General features: G+C 45.2%; 1 protein-coding gene across 4 annotated transcripts in view; it reads left to right on the forward strand.

The window, feature by feature from the left end:
* The first annotated feature begins 6553 nt into the window (after positions 1–6553).
* CLSTN1 (calsyntenin 1) overlaps positions 6554–20491 on the forward strand; it is a 171630-nt gene continuing 157692 nt past the window's right edge. For 3 of the 4 annotated variants that reach the window (XM_075328272.1, XM_075328273.1, XM_075328275.1), the window contains exon 1: positions 6555–6853. In XM_075328272.1, coding sequence (XP_075184387.1) covers positions 6775–6853 — 79 coding nt within the window. In that variant the 5' untranslated portion in view covers positions 6555–6774. Of the gene's footprint in view, positions 6854–20491 lie in introns of all 4 variants that reach the window. The other variant, XM_075328274.1, reaches the window with a different exon arrangement.

Consider the following 20491-nt stretch of genomic DNA (forward strand, 5'->3'; position numbering starts at 1 on the left):
TAAGCCAGGAGTCTCACAGAAATGGAAAACGTCTCCAAGGAAGACCAGTGCATGTAAGGTGAGCCAGGAATCTCACAGAACTGGAAAATGTCTCCAAGGAAGACCAGTGCAGTAAGATGAGCCAGGAATCTCACAGAACTGAAAGACATCTCCAAGGAACATCAGCGCATGCAAGATGAGCCAGGAATCTCACAGAACTGGAGACTTCTCCAAGGAAGAGCAGTGCATGCAAGACGAGCCAGGAATCTCACAGAACTGGAAGACGTCTCCAAGTAAGAGCAGAGCATGCAAGACGAGCCAGGAATCTCACAGAACTGGAAGACGTCTCCAAGTAAGAGCAGAGCATGCAAGACGAGCCAGGAATCTCACAGAACTGGAAAACGTCTCCAAGGAAGAGCAGTGCATGCAAGACGAGCCAGGAATCTCACAGAACTGGAAGACGTCTCCAAGTAAGAGCAGAGCATGCAAGACGAGCCAGGAATCTCACAGAACTGGAAGACGTCTCCAAGTAAGAGCAGAGCATGCAAGACGAGCCAGGAATCTCAGAGAACTGGAAAACGTCTCCAAGGAAGAGCAGTGCATGCAAGACGAGCCAGGAATCTCACAGAACTGGAAGACGAATCAGAAATCTAACAGACCTGAAGACGTTTCCAAGAAAGAATGGATGAAAATCCCTTAAACAACTATAGGAAGACTCTTGGCTGCTACAAAAAGTGTTCACAAGCTGTGATACTTGCCAAAGGGGGTGCTACTAGGTACTAACCATGCAGGGTGCCAATAAAAATAAGCTTACTGATGGACTTTCAGTTAACTCATTCTACAGCCTATAAAAGGCAATAGTACTACACAGAAGCTGCAGAAAGCAAACATTGTAAAATATGTAGTGAAACTAAATTACAAAAAAAGTTTTATTTATTTTTTTAAACAAATTTCCTGCTTTGAATTAAAAAAAAATGTATCTCCGAAAGTGAAACTGCACTTTATAAAACCATGACCATGATAAATAAAGAGCTTGTAACTGGTTTCTGCGGCCGCTCGTATGAATCTAATTAATTATCGCTGCTTTTAGTAAATTGTTCTTAAGAGGTTTTTGCATTATTGATAAATATATGAGAAGTGTCTCTTCTGTGTGAAAACAATGGGGCGCAAAGCTGCAGGCAGCATTCCTCATGCACAAAAAGGATGATGGGGATGTAGTGATCGCTCCACAATGTTTTGTCATTTACATTCTATTTACAGTGTATTCACTATGCCCATACACTGCAGAAGATTGTTCATCCTGATCATTCTGATTCATGAATTAAATGCTAGAATAGAAGGCTCAAGAGACTTTAAAACTGTATAAAGGTCAGAAAATTCTGCAGATTTGGGGAATTGGGCATCTTTAGACCAAAATAAAGTAAAAAAGACTATATATATATTATTAAAACACAAGACTGGGTGCTCGTGATATGTACCCCACTCCCTTACAAAACTGCGCTCCCTTATAAAAGTTAGTGCCCTGAAATATTGAGGATATTGGTCACCCAGCTTTCCAAGAAGCGGATATAACCTATGAAATGATTAAAGGATCCTGATCGTCCGGTTGCGACAATGTAAGTCTGATCTCATCCCTCGTTTGTTCTGATGATGATGGACTCCAGGGTAAAAAGCATTCATGTGTTATAGTTATGTGTAATATTAGCTGATGACTGTGCAGGGCAAGTATTTATATGATGGGAGTTGTCATCCAGAAGTATTTATAAGATTTATAAGGGAAGGAAGCCATTCTTGGCCACAAACAGTTTTAGCGCAGTTTTTAACAATCATTTTTAGGAATATGACTGTACAATAATTTTCGGAAAAGATTGCCATTCCCAGCAATGCCGATATTTCATAGTGTATGGCCCTTTAAGGACCAAAATCCCAATAGTAAAGAAAACAAAAATACCCTTAAAGGGAATCTGTCACCAGGTTTTTGCCACCTAATCTGAGAGAAGCATAACAGGGACAGAGATCCTGATTCCAGTGATGTATCACTTACTGGGCTGCTTAACGTAGTTTTGATTAAATTACTGTTTTATCAACAGGAGATTATCATTACAGGACTACTTGGCGTGCTGCAGGTAGTCCAGCAGATTCATGAGCTCTGTATAAGGCTGGACTCACACGCGTGCATAACTCGCATGAGTATCGGAGCGCATCACCCGGTGCGACTGGCTTCTCTGCTAACAAGAGCGGGTAAGCTGCATGTATTTCTACGCAGTTGACATGCTCCTGTCCGGAGAGTGTGCGGCCACACCAGGTGATGCGTTCCGATACTCATGTGAGTTATACGCTTGTTTGAGGGCACCCTAACCGCTAGATCTGCAGCAGAGAAAACATTGATGTTATCAAAATGACAGTAAAACAGCTCAGTAAGTGACACATCGCTAGAATCAGGGTTTCTGCCTCTACAATATGCTGCTGTCACATGGAGAAGCAAAAACCTGTTGACAGATTCCCTGTAAACTCTCAGGTGACCACTGCAACCAATCAGCAGGTCGCTGATCAGCTGCAGCGTTCATCGTTCCATCACATAATATAACAATATCACTTGATCGCTGAGGGGCGCAGAGGAACGGCGCTGATCCGAGAGGTGGGCACGCATAATATTATCCACATAATACGTATTAACCAGAATGTTATTATTATTATTATTAATAATAATAATAATATTTATTTATTTATATAGCACTATTGATTCTGCAGCGCTTTACATACATCAGGAACACTGTCCCCATTGGGGCTCACAATCTAAATTCCCTATCTGTATGTCTTTGGAGTGTGGGAAGAAACTGGAGTACCCTGAGGAAACCCACACAAACACGGGGAGAACATACAAACTCCTTGCAGATGTCGTCCTTGGTGGGATTTGAACTCAGGACCCCAGCGCTGTAAGACTGCAATGAGTTTTTTTTATGCATTTTTCCTTTTATTTGATGTTTTTTTAGTGCAGATTTTAAATAGTTTTTTTTATTTTTTTAGAACAGAAAAGCTTGGCTTCTGCCCTTAAAATTGAAACTCCATATTTCCATGCATTTTTAGGCTCTTCATAGAAGCCTATAGAGAAAAAAATGCACAAAAAACGCACGGATAACATTGTCTGTACCCACAAGGGGGCTGGAGATTTCATGAAATCACATCCACTTTGCTTGGACAGTTAAAGGGGATACACAGGAGCAGACAAGGACCACCTCCCCCGTGAGCAGACGAGGATTGCCCATTGCAGGACATCCCCTGTAAGATATTTCCCGTAGCGGGCAGCGATGCCAGCGGCGGTATCTTTAGACTATAACTATAATATAATCTCTGTCTGTCCATTATTTATTTTTAGTCCGATGCTGTCTGTGACAGAAATATTCCTAGAAGCAGCTCGGATTAATAAAGCAATACACAGCTGCTGCAGAACCTCTTAGAATTAGACTGTAAAGCAGCTGCGTCTGGACTATGCCATAAATATATTAAAGGGGGTCATTTTTTTTTTTTTAAATACATTTTCTACAAATATACCAATGACATTTGTGACTGTTGATTTTATTTTTTTCTGCGCCAATTGCGGGGAGGAGGGGGGGTCGCACATCTATTTAGAAGACGGTAACTCAAAGATACCCCCATCAGCCATCAGGACTCTCGGCAAACCCCTGAGGTTCTGCTATAGGGCACTGTAGTTTTTATGGGGGCACTGCACATATTTGTGGGCACTGTGGTAATTATGGGGGAACTGAATATATTTAGGGGAGCTGTGGTTTATTTTGAGGTACTGCATATATTTGGGGGTACTGTAGCTTATTATGGGACACTGCTTATATTTGGGGTCACTGTATATATTTGGTGGAAATGTGCTTTATTATGGGGGCACGGTATATATTTGGTGGAAATGTGCTTTATTATGGGGGCACTGTATATATTTGGTGGAAATGTGCTTTATTATGGGGGCACTGTATATATTTGGTGGAAATGTGCTTTATTATGGGGGCACGGTATATATTTGGTGGAAATGTGCTTTATTATGGGGGCACGGTATATATTTGGTGGAAATGTGCTTTATTATGGGGGCACTGTATATATTTGGGACACTGGGGTTTATTTTGGGGCATTGTATATATTTGGGGTCACTGTATATTTGGGGGCTCTGTGGTTTATTATGGGAAACTGTATATATTTGAGGTCACTATATGTTTGGGGGCGCTGTGGTTTATTATGGGGCACTGTATATAGTTGGGGGTACTGTGATTTATAATGAGGCACTGCATATATTTGGGGGAACTATATATATTTGGAGAAAATGTGGTTTATTATGGGGGCATGATATATATTTGGGATGCTGGGGTTTATTATGTGCCACTGTATATATTTGGAGTCACTATATATTTGGGGGCGCTGGGGTTTATTATAGGGGAGCTGTGGTTTATTATGAGGGTACTGTATATATTTGTCTGAATACTTTCCGTACGGTGGGTACGGAAAGTATTCAGACCCCTCTAATTTTTCACTCTTTGTTTTCTTGCAGCCATTTGGTAAATTAAAAAAAGCTCATTTTTTTCTCATTAATGTACACTCTGTCCTCCATCCCCCATCTTGACAGAAAACCCCCCCCAAAAATTTAGACATTTTTGCAAATTTATTAAACAAGATGAACTGAAATATCACATTGTCATAAGTATTCAGCCCCTTTGCTCAGACACTCCTATGTAAGTCACATGCTGTCCATTTCCTTGTGATCCTCCTTGAGATGGTTCTCCTCCTTCATTGGAGTCCAGCTGTGTGTAATTACACTGATAGGACGTGATTTGGAAAGGCGCACACCTGTCTATATAAGACCTCACAGCTCACACTGCATGTCACACCAAATGAGAATCATGAGGTCAAAGGAACTGCCCAATGAGCTCAGAGACAGAATTGTGGAAAGGCACAGATCTGGCCAAGGTTACAAAAGAATTTCTGCAGTACTCAAGGTTCCTAAGAGCACAGTGGTCTTCATAATCCATAGATGGAAGAAGTTTGGGATGACCAGAATGCTTCCTAGACCTGGCCGTCCAGCCAAAGTGAGCAATCGTGGGAGAAGAGCCTTGGTGAGAGGTAAGGAAGAACCCCAAGATCACTGCGGCTGAGCTCCAGAGATGCAGGAGGGAGATGCGGGAAAGTTCCACAAAGTCACCTATCACTGCAGCCTCCACCATTCGGGCCTTTATGGCAAGAGTGGCCCGACGGAAGCCTCTTCTCAGTGCAAGACATATGAAAGCCTGCATATGGTTTGCAAAAAAAAGAAAATCACATGAAGGACTCCCAGACTATGAGAAATAAGATTCTCTCTTCTGATGAGACGAAGATAGAAGGTTTTGGTGATAATTTTAAGTGGTATGTGTGGAGAAAACCAGGCACTGCTCATCACCTGGTCAATACAATCCCCACAATGAAGCATGGTGGTGGCAGTATCATGCTATGGGGACAGGGACTGAACGACTGGTTGCAATTGAAGGAAAGATTAATGCGGCCAAGTACAGAGATATCCTGGAAGAAAACCTCTTCCAGATGCTCTGGACCTCAGACTTGGCCGAAGGTTCACCTTCCACCAAGACAATGACCCTAAGCACACAGCTAAAATAACAAAGGAGCGGCTTCAGAACAACTCTGTGACCATTCCTGACCGGCCCAGCCAGAGCCCTGACCTAAACCCAATGGAGCATCTCTGGAGAGACCTGAAAATGGCATCCACCAACGTTCACCATCCAACCTGACGGAATTGGAGAGGATGTGCAAGGAAGAATGGCCGAGGACCCCCAAATCCAGGATCTCAAGAACACTCATGGCTGTACTAGCTCAAAAGGGAGGGCGCCTCTACTCAATACTGAGCAAAGGGGCTGAATACTTATGACCATGGGATATTTTAGTGTTTCTTGTTTAATAAATTTGCAAAAAATTTTACATTTGTTTTTTTCTGACAAGATGGGGGATGGGGCAGAGTGCACAATAATGAGAAAAACATGTACCAAATGGCTCCAATTAAACAAAGAGTGAAAAATGTAAAGGGGTGTGAATACTTTCCGTACCCACTGTATTTGGGGTCACTGTGGTTTATTATGGGGCACTGTATATTTTTGGGGCCACTGTGGGTTATAGCACTGGTCAGGATGAGGACAGCAGGCAGTCTACACAGAGAGAGGACAGGTGTGTATGTGCAGGCAGGTATGGCGCGCTATGGGGGCCTCGTCTGTGAGGTAAAATGCTGAATCCTGAGGTAAATGTTGCCGGGTACAGGGTGTGCCCTGGTGCAGAGCATCCCTGAGGATGCAGGCAGTGCCCTCCACCGCCCATCACTGAACCTGCCCCATCTCATCCCCTCAGGCAGAGGGCGGACCTGCTATTTGTATAGCACCTCAGCCCATCATGGGCGGGAAAATCCTGCGTTCCATAGGCAGCCAATAGCAGCTCCGGATAGCCCTTGACATGGGCGTGTCTTCAAGAACGTGGAACGCAAACGTTGCAGTGATTGGTGGGTGTGGCAGAGGGCGGGGCCGGTCTCCGCGGTGCTCGCAGACACAGAGACGTCTTCTCACAGCAGCATCCGCCATCTTAGCTCCGCACCGGGTACCGGACCTCAGCGGAGGAGGCGGCGGCGGAGGAGGAGGAGGGGGGCACGGAGCACGCGGAGCGCAGGACTCACCCTCCCGGATTATCGGAGCACAGGCACAGGAGGAGGGAGGGACGTGTGGTTGTTCTTAGCTCCCGGAGCGAGGGAGGAGGGCGGAGAAGATGCCGGGGATGTGGCGGTGCTCCCCGGCCTGCCTGCTGCTCGTCACCGGACTGGTGTGTGCTGCACTGGCGGCCCGAGGTGAGGGGGATGGGGGATTCTGGGGAGGTGAAGGGTCGGAGGTCACCTCAGCAGGGGACGGTTACCATGGCGACATCAGCCTGCAGGAATCCTCTATCTGTGGCATCTCCCCATATCTATCATCTCTCCATCTTCTCCTTCCTTCTCTATATCTTCACCTTCCTTCCCCCTATCTTCTTCCTTCTCTATATCTTCACCTTCCTTCCCCCTATCTTCCTCCTTCTCTATATCTTCACTTTCCTTCCCCCTATCTTCTTCCTTCTCTATATCTTCACCTTCCTTCCCCCTATCTTCCTCCTTCTCTATATCTTCACTTTCCTTCCCCCTATCTTCTTCCTTCTCTATATCTTCACCTTCCTTCCCCCTATCTTCTTCCTTCTCTATATCTTCACCTTCCTTCTCTTTCCTTCTCTCCTTCCTTTTCTCCTTCTTTCTCTCTTTTCTTCCCTTCCTAATAATAATAATAATAATCTTTATTTCTATAGCGCCAACATATTCCGTAGCGCTTTACAATTCAGGAGGATCATATACAAACAAGTAACAGTTATAGAAATATAACTTCTCTCCTTCCTTTTCTTCCCTCCCTTCTCCCCATCCTTCTTACCTTCCTTTTCTCCTTCCTTCTCTCCTTTCTCTCCTTCCTGATCTCTTTCTCTCTATCTTCTCCGTCTTTCTCTCCTTCCTTCTCTCTATCTTCTCCGTCTTTCTCTCCATTCTTCTCTCTATCTCCCTTTTCTTCTTCCTTCTCGCTATCTTCTCCTTCCTTCTCTCCTTCTTTCTCTCCATTCTTCTTTCCCTGGTTATTTCTGCTTCTGGTGTATTAGTGTTGACATTGCCGGATTGATGTGGCCATCAGCTGCCGGTTTTGGGTTCTGCCCCACAGTAACCCTTTCCATGCCAGGATGACGCTGGCCGCCGGCTGCTCCCTGGGGCTTATATTGGGGTGAGCCCCGAGGTTCTCCTCTGTATCTGATCCGATGTTTCCGGATATTACAGACCGATTCCTCCAGGATTACATTGAAGTTCAGTTTCCTTCTTTCTGACACCCTTCCTATTACTTGTCTCCTCATGGTGAGGAGGGGTCTCAGACGTCCAGAATTCTCCCCAGAGACTAAGACCGAAAAAACCCCCTAAATCTGGAGCGTTTTGGGGCCGATCGTGAACCCTTGCTTTTTCTGTTGCTATAGACACAGAGATGATGGCTGCCATCAGCATCTGATTATTGGGGCATTTATTTCATGTTATGGCAGCGGTGGCCTTGAATGCCCCATTTGGTGCCGTCTCGCTCCACCATCACCCCGGTATTACCGGGTCCGGGGGAACCTGCAGACTATATGGAAATGTGTCTTGGGCAGGATCCGGCTCAAAATCAATCAATCCGGCTCAAAAACCTATGCAACGGATGCGGCGAAAAAAACCCCGATCCGTTGCATAAGTTTTTCCATGCGGCCTGTCCGTTTTTTGACAGATGCGGCTTGATACTGAGCATGCGCAGTGCAAAAAACCGCATACGGCATCCATAGGCTTGCATTGTAAATCACGCCGGATTCGGTGCGATGCGGTCTTTTCGCCGCACAAAAAAAGTGCCAGGCAACGTTCCATCCGGCCGCCGCATGGCCTAAATATGCCGCATCTGGCAAAAACCGGACACAACGCAAGGCCATGCAGCACAATACGACGCCAATGCAAGTCTATGTGGAAAAAACGCAACCGGCGGCAAAAAAACCCTGTTGCGTTTTTTCTGCAAAGCGCCGTATTGTGCCGCTCAGCAAAAGCCGGATGTGTGAAAGCAGCCTAACCCCTGTGGAGCAGCGCTCCTCACACTCCCGTCCATTTGTCCTTGTGGCTGTTAGGATCCTGCCCGCAGATGGGGGGTCCAGGCAGCGGTGTGGTGCTGGGGTATGCGCATTGCAGATCTCCATAGGATGAGTGTAGACCTCACACAATGACAATAGAGCGGTCGGTGTCGGTGGCTGCTCCCCCTCCTCTCGGTGCTTCCATCTTCCTGCTGGGAATGGAAATATTTACTTTGAAGTTTCTTTTCTTTGTTCAATGTAACAATAATGCCCTAAATATTTGCATCTCTGCTGTAATCCCGGGTGATGCAGGAGCCTCCTGCCATGTGACGCTCAGTAATTTATGTGCATGGACTCGTCCTTTGACAAAACACCTGGTTTCCAGGAATATCTGTAGAGCGATGTATCGGTAATGGCGACGATAAGCTATTAACCCTCAAAGTCCCGTCCTCCACCCCCAACAGGACTGACAGCGCCGGGAGCTGCGGGTTTCTATATTGGACAGATATGTGGTGTTCAGCAGATGGCTGTATAAATATATGGAGTCCTAGTAAGACAATACTGCGGGAAATTTGCTTTATTTTTGGAGCCGTGCATTGCTGGTGTCCCATAATAGCGCGAGTCTTGTGACGACGTGTCAGATCCCTTTAGCACAATGCTTTCTAATTACACTCCCAGTATTTAACTGGTTTCTGGCAGATGATAGGGGCACTGATAATAGGGGAAGGTCTCTATGTTGTGCACTTAGGGTGACTTTATTAGCGTATTTCCTACTGTAATGGTATTATATGATAGTAATAGCTGGTGGTGATTGTCTATGCCGAATTTAGGCAAAACTGCAGATGTTTATCAAACTTGTATGCCACCCCTCTCCAAGGACTCGGAGCAGCTCACAGCATTTACATATATCATAATACTGTCCCCATTGGGGCTCACAATCTAAATTCCCTATCTGTATGTCTTTTGGAGTGTGGGAGGAAACCGGAGGAAACCCACACAAACACTGGGAGAACATACAAAGTCCTTGTATATATTGTCCTTGGTGGGATTCGAACCCAGGACCCCAGCGCTGCAAGACTGCAGTGCTAACCACTGAGCCACTACAAGACTGCAGTGATAACCACTGAGCCACCACAAGACTGCAGTGCTAACCACTGAGCCACCACAAGTCTGCAGTGCTAACCACTGAGCCACCACAAGATTACAGTGCTAACCACTGATCCACCATAAGACTAAATTGCTAACCACTGATCCACCACAAGACTGAAGTGCTAACCACTGAGCCACTGTGCCGCCCAATATACAACTAAATGAGAACCGCTGACAGATTATCTCAAAGCATTGAGGATAGGAACCCCCAAACACCTTAGAAAGTCAATAATTGAGACGACTTTTACCTAATGTGTATTGTAAAGTGCTGCAGAATATGTTGATGTTATAGAAATAATATATATTTTTTTTATTATTATGGGGGGCCCAAGGCCGAAAGCCGTCTCGTCCTACTCTACCATACAAAGCTCTGAATGTGGACACAGGGATAAGTGGCTGCCAAATACTTCGTTGTCGCTTATCGTGAACCAAGGATGGGGCAGAGTTCGGTCCGAGCTTCTTTATACACGTGCACATTAGATTATTATTGGCGTCATCTGAGCTAGGCCTTTAGGGAAGAACGTAGCAAATTTCTGACTCGGCTCTAGGGATTTGTTCTGTCTTGTTTCATAAACCGGAATATTTTGTTTGGGTAGAAACCAGAAAAACAGTCACTGTGGAAAAATGATAATAATCGGATCATTACGGTGGGTCCAATTGTATATGCGTCCTGTATACCCGTCCTTGGAATCATAACCTAATGGGTCCTTACTAATGATTCTAATGATGATTGCCCTGCTTGCTGTGCCTTGTGGTGCTGTACAGTGTAGATGTGATGCATACTCTGCACCATCTGCTGATAAACAATAGCGCATGATTACAAAGCCGTTATGTTCTCATAATACTCAGGTCCAAAAGGAAAATGGAAAAAACCTGCAGGGAAGGGCTGAGGAACAAGCAACGCGTTCATTGACAAACAGTATGGAATTCATTGTGCTGCGGTTATGAGAAGATTGCAGGCCTGGCATAGGACCGTTCAGCTTCCACCCAGGGCCCATACGCTTCATATATCTGCGCCTCTAGCATTGTGCCGCTGTAAGGCTGTGTGCACATGTTACATTTTTGCAGCATTTTTTTATGCATTTTTCAGTGCAGATTTATCACAAATCCTAAAGGAAATCCTGATGCCAGCAAAGTCAATGAGAATCGTCTCGGGTCCATGTTGACTATTTTGTTCTTGCAGAAATAAATCTGCAGGATGTCAATTCTTTCAGCGTTTTTGCTGCAGATTTCACCCATTCAGTGAATGGGAAAAATCTTCAATGAAAACACTTCAACACCCCAAGTTTTTGCCGCTGTGTTCTTGCTGCCAAGAGATACAGAATGGTGCAGAAATTTCTGCACCAAATTCTAATACATGTGCACAGGTGCTAAGGTTATGTGCGTTTTCATTGCCTTAATGCATTTTGAGTACAGATTTGTCACAAAACTGCATGCAAATCCCGACGCCAGCAAAGTCAATGAGAATGCTGAAGTTTTGTGCACGTTTCTTTTTTCCCTTGCATATTTGCAGAAGAAAATAAACTGCAGCATGTCCATTCTTTAAGTGGTTTTTTTGCCAGCGTTTTTCCACCCCAAATGCATGAAAAATGCACCAAATACACGCATTTTTTCTGCCAGGAGATGCAGATTTGGTACAGAAATTTCTACAACCAAATACTCAGCGTGCACACAGAGCCTGTGTCCGGTTCACTGCATTTCTCTGTTGCAGAGATTGATTGCTTGTTTAGCAGAGTCCCAGCTAAATGAGGAGATCTATTTCAGTCCGGCCATTCCTTTTCCAGGGCTGAATGCTTCGCTTTCTGTGGCCTTTTTAAATTCAGCCTCTAGACTGCGATTTTTAGAAGGGTTTAGGCCACAGTATCCGATTCCTGCTGCCTGTGTCTCCTCATCTCTGCTTACCAGTCAGGAGCGGACACAAGTGGCAGGGAATAGTTACGCGAGGACATTAGATCAGTTCAGATTCATCGGCCTCTATGTTTTTTTCCCCCCACCTTTGGATTATTTTTGCAATTTTTTTTGATTATTGATAATTTTCCAAATACATTACTGTGTAAATAACAAACATGTGCAGGAAAGACGTTCCTTTTGCTTTTTTATTTGTAGGAGCATTGGAACTGATCCCAAAGAGCGGAGAAAAATGAATAGAGCCGTCTGATTTAGAAATCAATTTTCCCGTATTATATGAGGGTGTTAGGCTATGTGCGCACCTAACCATTTTTTGTTCTATCAAAAACGCTGCGTTTCTGGCTGCTAAAAACGCACAAAAATGCAATCGCGGCAAAAACGCTGCGTTTTTGGTTGCGTTTTGCTACGTTTTTTAGTGTGTTTTGCTGCGTTTTTGACCACTGTGTTTTGCTGCGTTTTTTCAATGCATCGGATGGGTGGAAAAACGCAGCAAAACGCAGAAAAGAATTAACATGTCCATTTTTTTTTTCACTTCAAGAACGCAGCTTTAAAAAGAAGCTGTGTGCGGACAGCAAAAATGAAAAGTCATAGACTTTGCTGGGAAAGCAAAGTCATCCATTTCTGAGCCCAAAAACGCGGTAAAAAGCGCTGTGTGTGCACATACCCTAAAGTGCATCTCTTGCTCTGTAGGACTTTACATATTTGTGCACTTCATGAATAACCTATTGATTGCAATGCTTCTTTTCTACTGTGGGGGCGCTGCAGTAAATGTGAACACTTGCCAGGCTCCCATTGATTACAGCTGATCACTGGGAGTCTATGCAGTGGGGGTAGGGGGCACTATGTGATCATTAGCTTATGGTTTGGGGAGTCAAATATCAAAATACCAAAAGCAGACACCCTCTTCAGTTTCATGCTGCTTTCTCTGCATTGCTTCTCAATGGTGAGGTTGAAACCCAGCGTGCCGTGTAATCTCCGGCGACTTTAGAGACATTGTGGCATTTGCTGTTAGGCTGCTTTCACACCTCCGGTTTTAGCAGAGTCGGCCAATCCGGCTCTAAAACCTATGCAACGGATGCGGCGACAATACCGTATCCTTTGCATATGTTTTTTACATGCAGCCCATCCGTTTTTTGCCGCTTGCGGCAGGCTACTGAGCATGTGCAGTGGAAAAAAACGCATGCGGCGGCCGGATGTGGTTTTTGCCATAGGCGTGCATTGCAAATCGCGCTGCATCGGTCGGATGCGGCGCGATGCGGTTTTTTTTTTGCCGGACAAAAAACGTGCCAGGCAACGTTCCATCTGGCCGCCGCATCGGCTAAATCTGCCGCATGCGGCAAAAACGCAAGCCCATGCGGCACAATACGGCACTAATGTAAGTCTATGCAAAAAAAAATGCAACCGGCGGCAAAAAAAACCCAGTTGCGTTTTTTCTGCAAAGCGCCGGATTGTGCCGCACAGGAAAAACCGGATGTGTGAATGCAGCCTTATACAGACGTGCAATGTATCATCTGAGAGATGACAAGGAACCTGCCCAAGTGTCATTCATGACTCCTCTAGTCACGGGATGTAGCAGCTGCCACCTCGGAAGGATTGCAAAGCACTTAATATAATAATAATATATTTAATAATTATATAATAAACTTCCATTATTTTTAATTAATTTCCAGTTAAATAAATGGCAGATATCAGGTTTCCATTTTTGGTCTAATAGGTGATCATACACCCCAGATATATATTTCTGCAATCCCCCCATACTCTGCAGACTCCACTGATCATGCAAATGGTCTTAAGTGGAATAAGCTGCTGCCAGTCACCTCGGGCCACGCTTATCTCCAAAGCATCTTGTTCACCAAAAAGCCTCAGATACTAAACTATCAGAATACTAGCACGGCCACAAGACATTCGGCACATGAAAATTCAGCCTGTTGGGTCCTCAGTTCCTTGCGTGTTGTCAGCCAGACTCCATAAACATCATTATGCCCAATAAATCGTGTGGAAATCTCTGATCATTATAAACGTTAAGCTCTTTGACCAGCTACAGATGAAGATAAGAAGAGGCTATGCCCATGATCTAGGTCTTATAGGGAAAGTGGATGCCAAAATAATAGATCTTTCTGCAAGATACTGCTTCATTTTGAGGATGGCAGCTTCAGAGTTAGTGCAGCTTCCTAGCTGATGCCACTCAAGAAAATCTCTTAAAAAAGCATATACACCCTCTGTCATATAGTCCTGTCGTCTTCAAGTCCTTAAGTGCTTTGCAGAAATGAATGCCCTGGAGCGTAAGTGAAGAGAGGCAGCGTGGCGAGGAGGAGCCGGCCAACATTCCTCCGGCACGGTATGCCAAAACCTCCAAGAAAAATGATTACTTCAAGTTCAAGATGTTAAATGCTGTTGTGCAGATGACGGGAGCTCGTAGCTTTATTGTTGTTTTCATGCTGCTTATAAACTGATCTTTTTTGTAAGTTTGATCCTTTCTTTCCTTGAAATATGAGTTCTAGTAAAACTCACCACAATGTCGGACTGGTAGATGTCTTGAGTGGCGAGTTACAATGTAGGGGAATGTGAACTCCTCTCTATGGGACTCCTGACCAGGAGATTTATACTCATCCCCACCTTTTGACCTGGTTCTTTTTACCTTTCCTCCCTTTGAAGTGGGATAATGACCTGCTCCAAAACTTTTTTAGGTTCATTCTACAAAGTAAATTTGGGCCATTTAAGGCTGGCCTATGCAGTGACCTCACAATGCGACAGTTTATCGTATCTTATGGGCCAAAAAGACATGCTAATTATTGCAGAAATATTTACAAGATTGCATTTGAGTAAACTACGGCAATACCATTTAAGGCCTCTTTCACACGTCCTTGTCGCCGGTACATGTTTGGTCATTTTCCTCACGTACTGGAGACACGGGCACACGTAGACCCATTAAAATCAATGGGTCTGCGCTCACGTACATGTTCTGCCATGGACCGTGTGTACGCGTGGAGCATACGTGTGTCTGTGTGCGCCACACGTCAACATGTCCGTTTTTCTCAGGCATCACGGGTGTCACACGGAACGCAAACAGACCACACGGAGGTGTTCCGTGTGACACGCGCCGGAGAAAACACACTTGTCTGATAAAATTAAAAAAAAAAAACTTTACTCACCTTCTGCAGCCCTGCTGTCTCTGCCGCTGCTGTCACTTGCTGCCGACCGCCGCTCATTATGCTCATTGAATATTCACTTCACTGCGGCCGGAAGCTGCAGCAGCGGGGAGTCGCAGGACCGGAGACCGAAGATCAGCGCCACGGACAGCGACGCCAGGGACAGGTGAGCATAAAGTATAAAGTTCCCGTTTTCCGTGTGTTTTCACGTATAACACACGGAGAACACACGTAGGCCATAAATACGGCTCACGGAGGGCAAAACGCACCTCTGACACGTCCGTGAAAAACGTGCGTGGTTTTTCACGAACATGTGAAATAGGCCTAAAGGGAACCTGTCACCACTTTTTTGCCCTATAAGCTGCAGCCACCACCAGTGGGCTCTTATATACAGCATTCTAACATGCTGTATATAAGAGCCCAGGACGCTGGGTATAACATAAAAAACACTTTATACAACTCACCTAGAAGGTCGCGGCTTCAGAATAATGAAGACCAAGATGACCGAATGGGGAGGCGCCGGTCCCAGAGAACCTCGCCACCCATCCGACTGTTGTGCACCAGAGCGACCTTCTAGGTGAGTATTATAAAGTGTTTTTTTATGTTATACCCAGCGGCCTGGGCTCTTATATACAACATGTTAGAATGCTGTATATAAGTCCAGTGGTGGTGACCGCTGCTTAGGGTACTTTCACACATCCGGATTTTTGCTCTGCGGCACAATACGGCGTTCTGCAGAAAAACCGCAACCGGCTTTTGTAACGCCGATTGCGGTTTTTTTTGCATTGACTTACATTAGTGCCGCATTGTGCCGTAGGGGCTTGCGTTCGGTCCGGTTTTTGCCGCATGCGGCAGATTTAGCCGATGCGGCGGCCGGATCGAACGTACCCTGCAACGTTTTTTGCTCCGGCAAAAAACACCGCATCGCGCCGCATCCGGCCGCTGCGGCGCATTTTTCAATGCATCCCTATGGAGGCCGGATGCGGCGCGATGCGGAAAAAACCGCATCCGGTCGCCGCATGCGGTATTTTCCACTGCGCATGCTCAGTAGCATGCCGCAACCGGAAAAAACCGGACCGGCCGCATGTAAAAACGTATGCAAAGGATGCGGTGTTTTCACCGCATCCGTTGCATAGTTTTCACAGCCGGATTGAGCCGCAGGGCTCAAACCGGATGTGTGAAAGTAGCCTTATAGGGCAAAAAAGTGGTGACAGGTTCCCCTTAATCTGCACATATCAAACCGGCCTAACACTCAATATTCAGCCGTCTTATTTGGAAGGTCCAGTATATTTTCTAGAAGTCTTTTCCTGCCAAAGCAATAAAATGGAGTGGTCTTCTACCGTCCTGGAGATTCTTCAAGCACCTGTGCTAACAGTGGGTGTTGGAGACCACCAGCGTTGGGATAAGACATTGGCGTGTTTTCTCATTGACTTATCAGTTTAACCCATTGCTATCCCTATACAAGAGAGTATCCATCTAATCGGATTTAGTCTTGTATTATTGGTCTTAAGAGGGTTGTCTCATCTTAATGGCGTAGAAAGTCATTCTAAAAACAAGCAAGTTTGCAATTTACCATTTCTTAAAGTCATTTTTGTTCTCAAGAATGAAGGGATGTTGTAATTCTATACTTTACTGCTCATTGCCTTGGTTACTGGCCACTTCTGCAGTTTCAGTGGTGGCCGGTTTCCTAGGCAAGATGCATGCGTGCATGTTCTTTGCTTTGGATCCACCCAGCTCCCATGCCCCTGCGCTCCTCCGCTCTGCCTCTCGTTGCAGCATTGGAGAGCACACAGTTCGGGACAACGGTACGCAAATGTTTCTGGTTCGAACTGACAATCCTCAGGAGTGCACCGCCCCCAGGGAAGCAGGGAGGAAGAGAAGAGGTATACTCCTGAAGATGGAAGACCAGAATAACTCTTTAATGATTCGCTAACACATAATGGGGAAATTTGTAATGGAACCAGTCTTAGCTCTACCTCCGAATGGAAGCTCGTGGTCTGTTGTTGACTTGGTGCATTAAATCCCGTTTACCTAATGGTATAAGGGTAACTAATTGACCTAATGTAAATCGGCTGATGCCAGTGCAGGATTTGCAGCAGATAAGATCAAATAAAATAAATCAAATGAAAAAGTAAAAAAAAAATACATAGAGAGAAATCTAAAGTATATGCAGCTGTTTCTCCGGCGTCTTATCAGCTGCAGGTACTTTTGATTTCTTTCACCTTTTTTGTGTTCTGTGTTTTTTTATGTTGTATCTGAAAGATCCATTTTTCCTTCTCTGGCTTTGGCTGAGCGCTGTGTGCACAGTTGGACAGAATCCCTCAGATGTTCTCCTGCTCTGAACACATTTCCATTTCTTCCCGATAAGCATCTTCTGACACCCCAGCACATAGAGGCCTCAATAGGAAGCAATTTTATTCCCTTATATGCAGAATGTTGCAGCCAGATCAGGGAAAAGCAGAGTAATTAACAGTCCTAATCCGTTCCGGGTCACCGTTCTGAACGCGAATGCCGACACAATGTGGCAGTCGGCGGTCAGAGCGCACTTTATCATTTCTGTTCCTGCCATGATAATAAATCGCTGCAGCCGCACAGCCACCTTTTGCACACAAATTCTCTGTTCTCTTCTGCATGGATATATTGGATTCTGGTTTGAGCCCTCCAAAAGTGGAAATAGCTTTGCACATACAGGACATATCAATACATAATGGCCAGTTGTCGCCATGTGGGGTTATCTTCTGTGGCTTGGGCAATCCTTCTGCCATCTCTGCTGCTGGGAAATCAGAACAAAAGACAATGGACCTGTCAAAATCTAAGCTATCCCTCCTGACACCCCCAGGGCGCATCCAGGTGTTCTCAATGGCAAAAGGGGAATATGGCGCTGCCAGCCATCTCTGGCACTGACAAATCTCCCTTAGGCTAGGTTCACATTTCCGTTGTTTTGCATCAGTCACATGCGTTGTACAACGGATGACAAAGAACAGAATTCATTGTTGAACTCCGTTGTGTGCGGGGGGCGGAGTGCGGGGTGGGTGGAGCCGAGCGGGGCCGTGGTGCTGAGGACATCAGTGCCGGGGACTGCAGGGCTGGGGACAGGTGAGTGTGTGTGTGTGTGTGTGTGTACATACATGTGGAGTGCGGGAGGGGGTGGAGCCGAGTGGGGAAGTGTCGGGCTCCCTGCACACGTTATTTACCTTGGTTACCAGCGTACACCGCTTAGCTCCTTGCACACGTAACCAGGGTAAATATCGGGTAACTAGGCAAAGCGCATTGCTTGGTAACCCCATGTGTATCCTGGTTACGTGTGCAGGGAGCCAGAGAGAGCATGCGCAGCGAAATCCTACGGATTGCGCTGCTCACAAAACGTTACAAGCTGCGTTCCTGTGAGCTGCGACTGATCAGGCGGAGGATGCAACGCAGCATCATCAGTCACAATCCGCCGCTCATACAAGTCTATGGAACAACGGAATCCGCCAAACGGATTCCGATGTTTACCAGAGCCGCGGATTGTGACTGATACAATTTAACGGAAGTGTGAACCTAGCCTTAGATAGGATTGGGCATGCTGAGTTTAGGATGCCCGACCCCCTTTTTCCCAATCTGAAAAAAATATCTGACAGACATAAAAAAAAAAAATCTGAGATTTTGAGCCACCTTTTAGTATAATGTATTGCATGTGGCCACGAATTCCATTCACCTGCATTGGCCTTAGTGTCCCTTTAAATTTTAGAAACTGGTTTTCTATCCTCATTATTTACTTTCCCAGCAAAAAAAAATAAATAACAGAACTCTACGGGAGACAAAGAACAAAAAGAAACATCCCATTATGTGTAGAGTGAAGAGTGAAGCGCGCCGGCCGCCGGTGCTGGCAGCATGTACAATATTGCCTAATGAAACGATCGCTATATGCCAACTCGACCGTTATTGTCAGGAATCCCGGTACCAGGCCATTAAGGGATGCGTCTGCGGCTCCATCTCTGGTGCAGTCGGCCCCAGTATTACCACGACAGCTTTATGATGAAGGCGCTTTATTTTACAGCGTCCATCAGTATAAAGGAGGCAGAAGCCTGATGATCATAAAGCTGCATAGTCAATAGCACTGCTGTAATCTCGAGTAGTCGGCTTTACGGCGGCCGCAGCGTTTTTTTTTATTCTAAGGGTTTGTGCGCACATTGCTTTTTACCTGCTTTTTACCTGCTTTTTTGCTGCTTTTTCTTCTGCGCTGTTTAATGCCAAAATGGATGTGTTCTTCTATTCAAGCAAAGTCTATGGGAATTTGGGTTTCTTGTTCACACTATGTTGTTCAAAATGCAGCCTTTTTGTGGCAGAACTTTGGTCAAAAACTCAGCTTTGCAGTGCAAAACCCAAATGGCAAAAACAATTGACATGTTGCTTCTTTGAAAAGCTGAGTTTTTGACCAAAGTTCTGCCTCAAAAAGGCAGCATTTTGAACAACATAGTGTGAACAAGAAACCCAAATTCCCATAGACTTTGCTTGAATAGAAGAACACATTCATTTTGGCATTAAACAGCGCGGAAGAAAAAGCAGCAAAAAAGCAGGTAAAAAGCAGGTAAAAAGCAACGTGCGCACATACCCTAACAGTTCCTCCGGTTATTATAGAAATCACTTTCCAGTAGTCGGCAGCTGCAGTTTAGTTCTCATTTATTGCTGGGCATGGCGTATAATGAATGGGGTAACATAATTTGTACGTCCTGTAAACCTGCACATACTGCAGAAAATGCTGTGTCTGATGGCACATGCCGCCATCCGACGTATAACCGTTTCACGTACCTGTGCATGAAGACATATGAGAGTGAAGGCCGGATTAATATCGCCACATGGAGTTTAGAGTGTGCTGTTATAGCGTTGCTTTGTGCTATACTGATATATTTGCATGGATGTGTGAGCGGCACTTTTTATCTGCACCATATGGACACTGACATCATCCAAATCATGGCGGTAAACCATTGGATTTGTCCGATGCTGTCTTTTCCATAGAGCTCACTTGATTACTTGGTGGAGGGATGGGAAGTCTGGGTTGTGTTCGCTTCATGGTCTCCTTCATCTGACAGTTTACGTCTATTGTCAAACTACTTGAGGGGGTTTACTTTCGGTGGTGCCCACTATTCAAGGTTGAAGTCACAGCATGGAAGGAAAACTTTCTAAAAGTCTGATATGTTAATATAAAATTTTTTGACAAGCCCAATGTCCTCACTTGTCTTCCTGCTGTTCGGTGCCGACCTCAGCGACACGATGTCCTAACGTTACGACAAGGGCAAAATTAGGAAAGCTCATATACTGTTATAACTCGTGCAAGGCCAGCTGATTGGCTGTCATTTACCAGGTTGATTATTACAATTGTTCTGTGGGCATGGAACGTAAGTTTCTCGGCAGCACCATATGCTGGCTTGAACAACGGGGTTTTTTTTTGCAAGCTTAAAGGGAATAATATGCACCCAGAACCACGAGCAGTTCTGGGTGCATATTTCTAATTCCTGCCTAACTGCCCCTGTATACACTAGCATAGATAAAGAGATCTATAGAAAAAGTATTTCTAAAGATCTTTTATCTTATGCTAATGAGCGCAAGGACTAGTCCCAAGGGCGTTGCTTCTCTCGCTCCATTAGCATGTTAGC

Source organism: Anomaloglossus baeobatrachus, chromosome 11 (assembly GCF_048569485.1).
Source record: "Anomaloglossus baeobatrachus isolate aAnoBae1 chromosome 11, aAnoBae1.hap1, whole genome shotgun sequence".
In the NCBI taxonomy this organism is placed as follows: Eukaryota; Metazoa; Chordata; class Amphibia; order Anura; family Aromobatidae; genus Anomaloglossus; species Anomaloglossus baeobatrachus.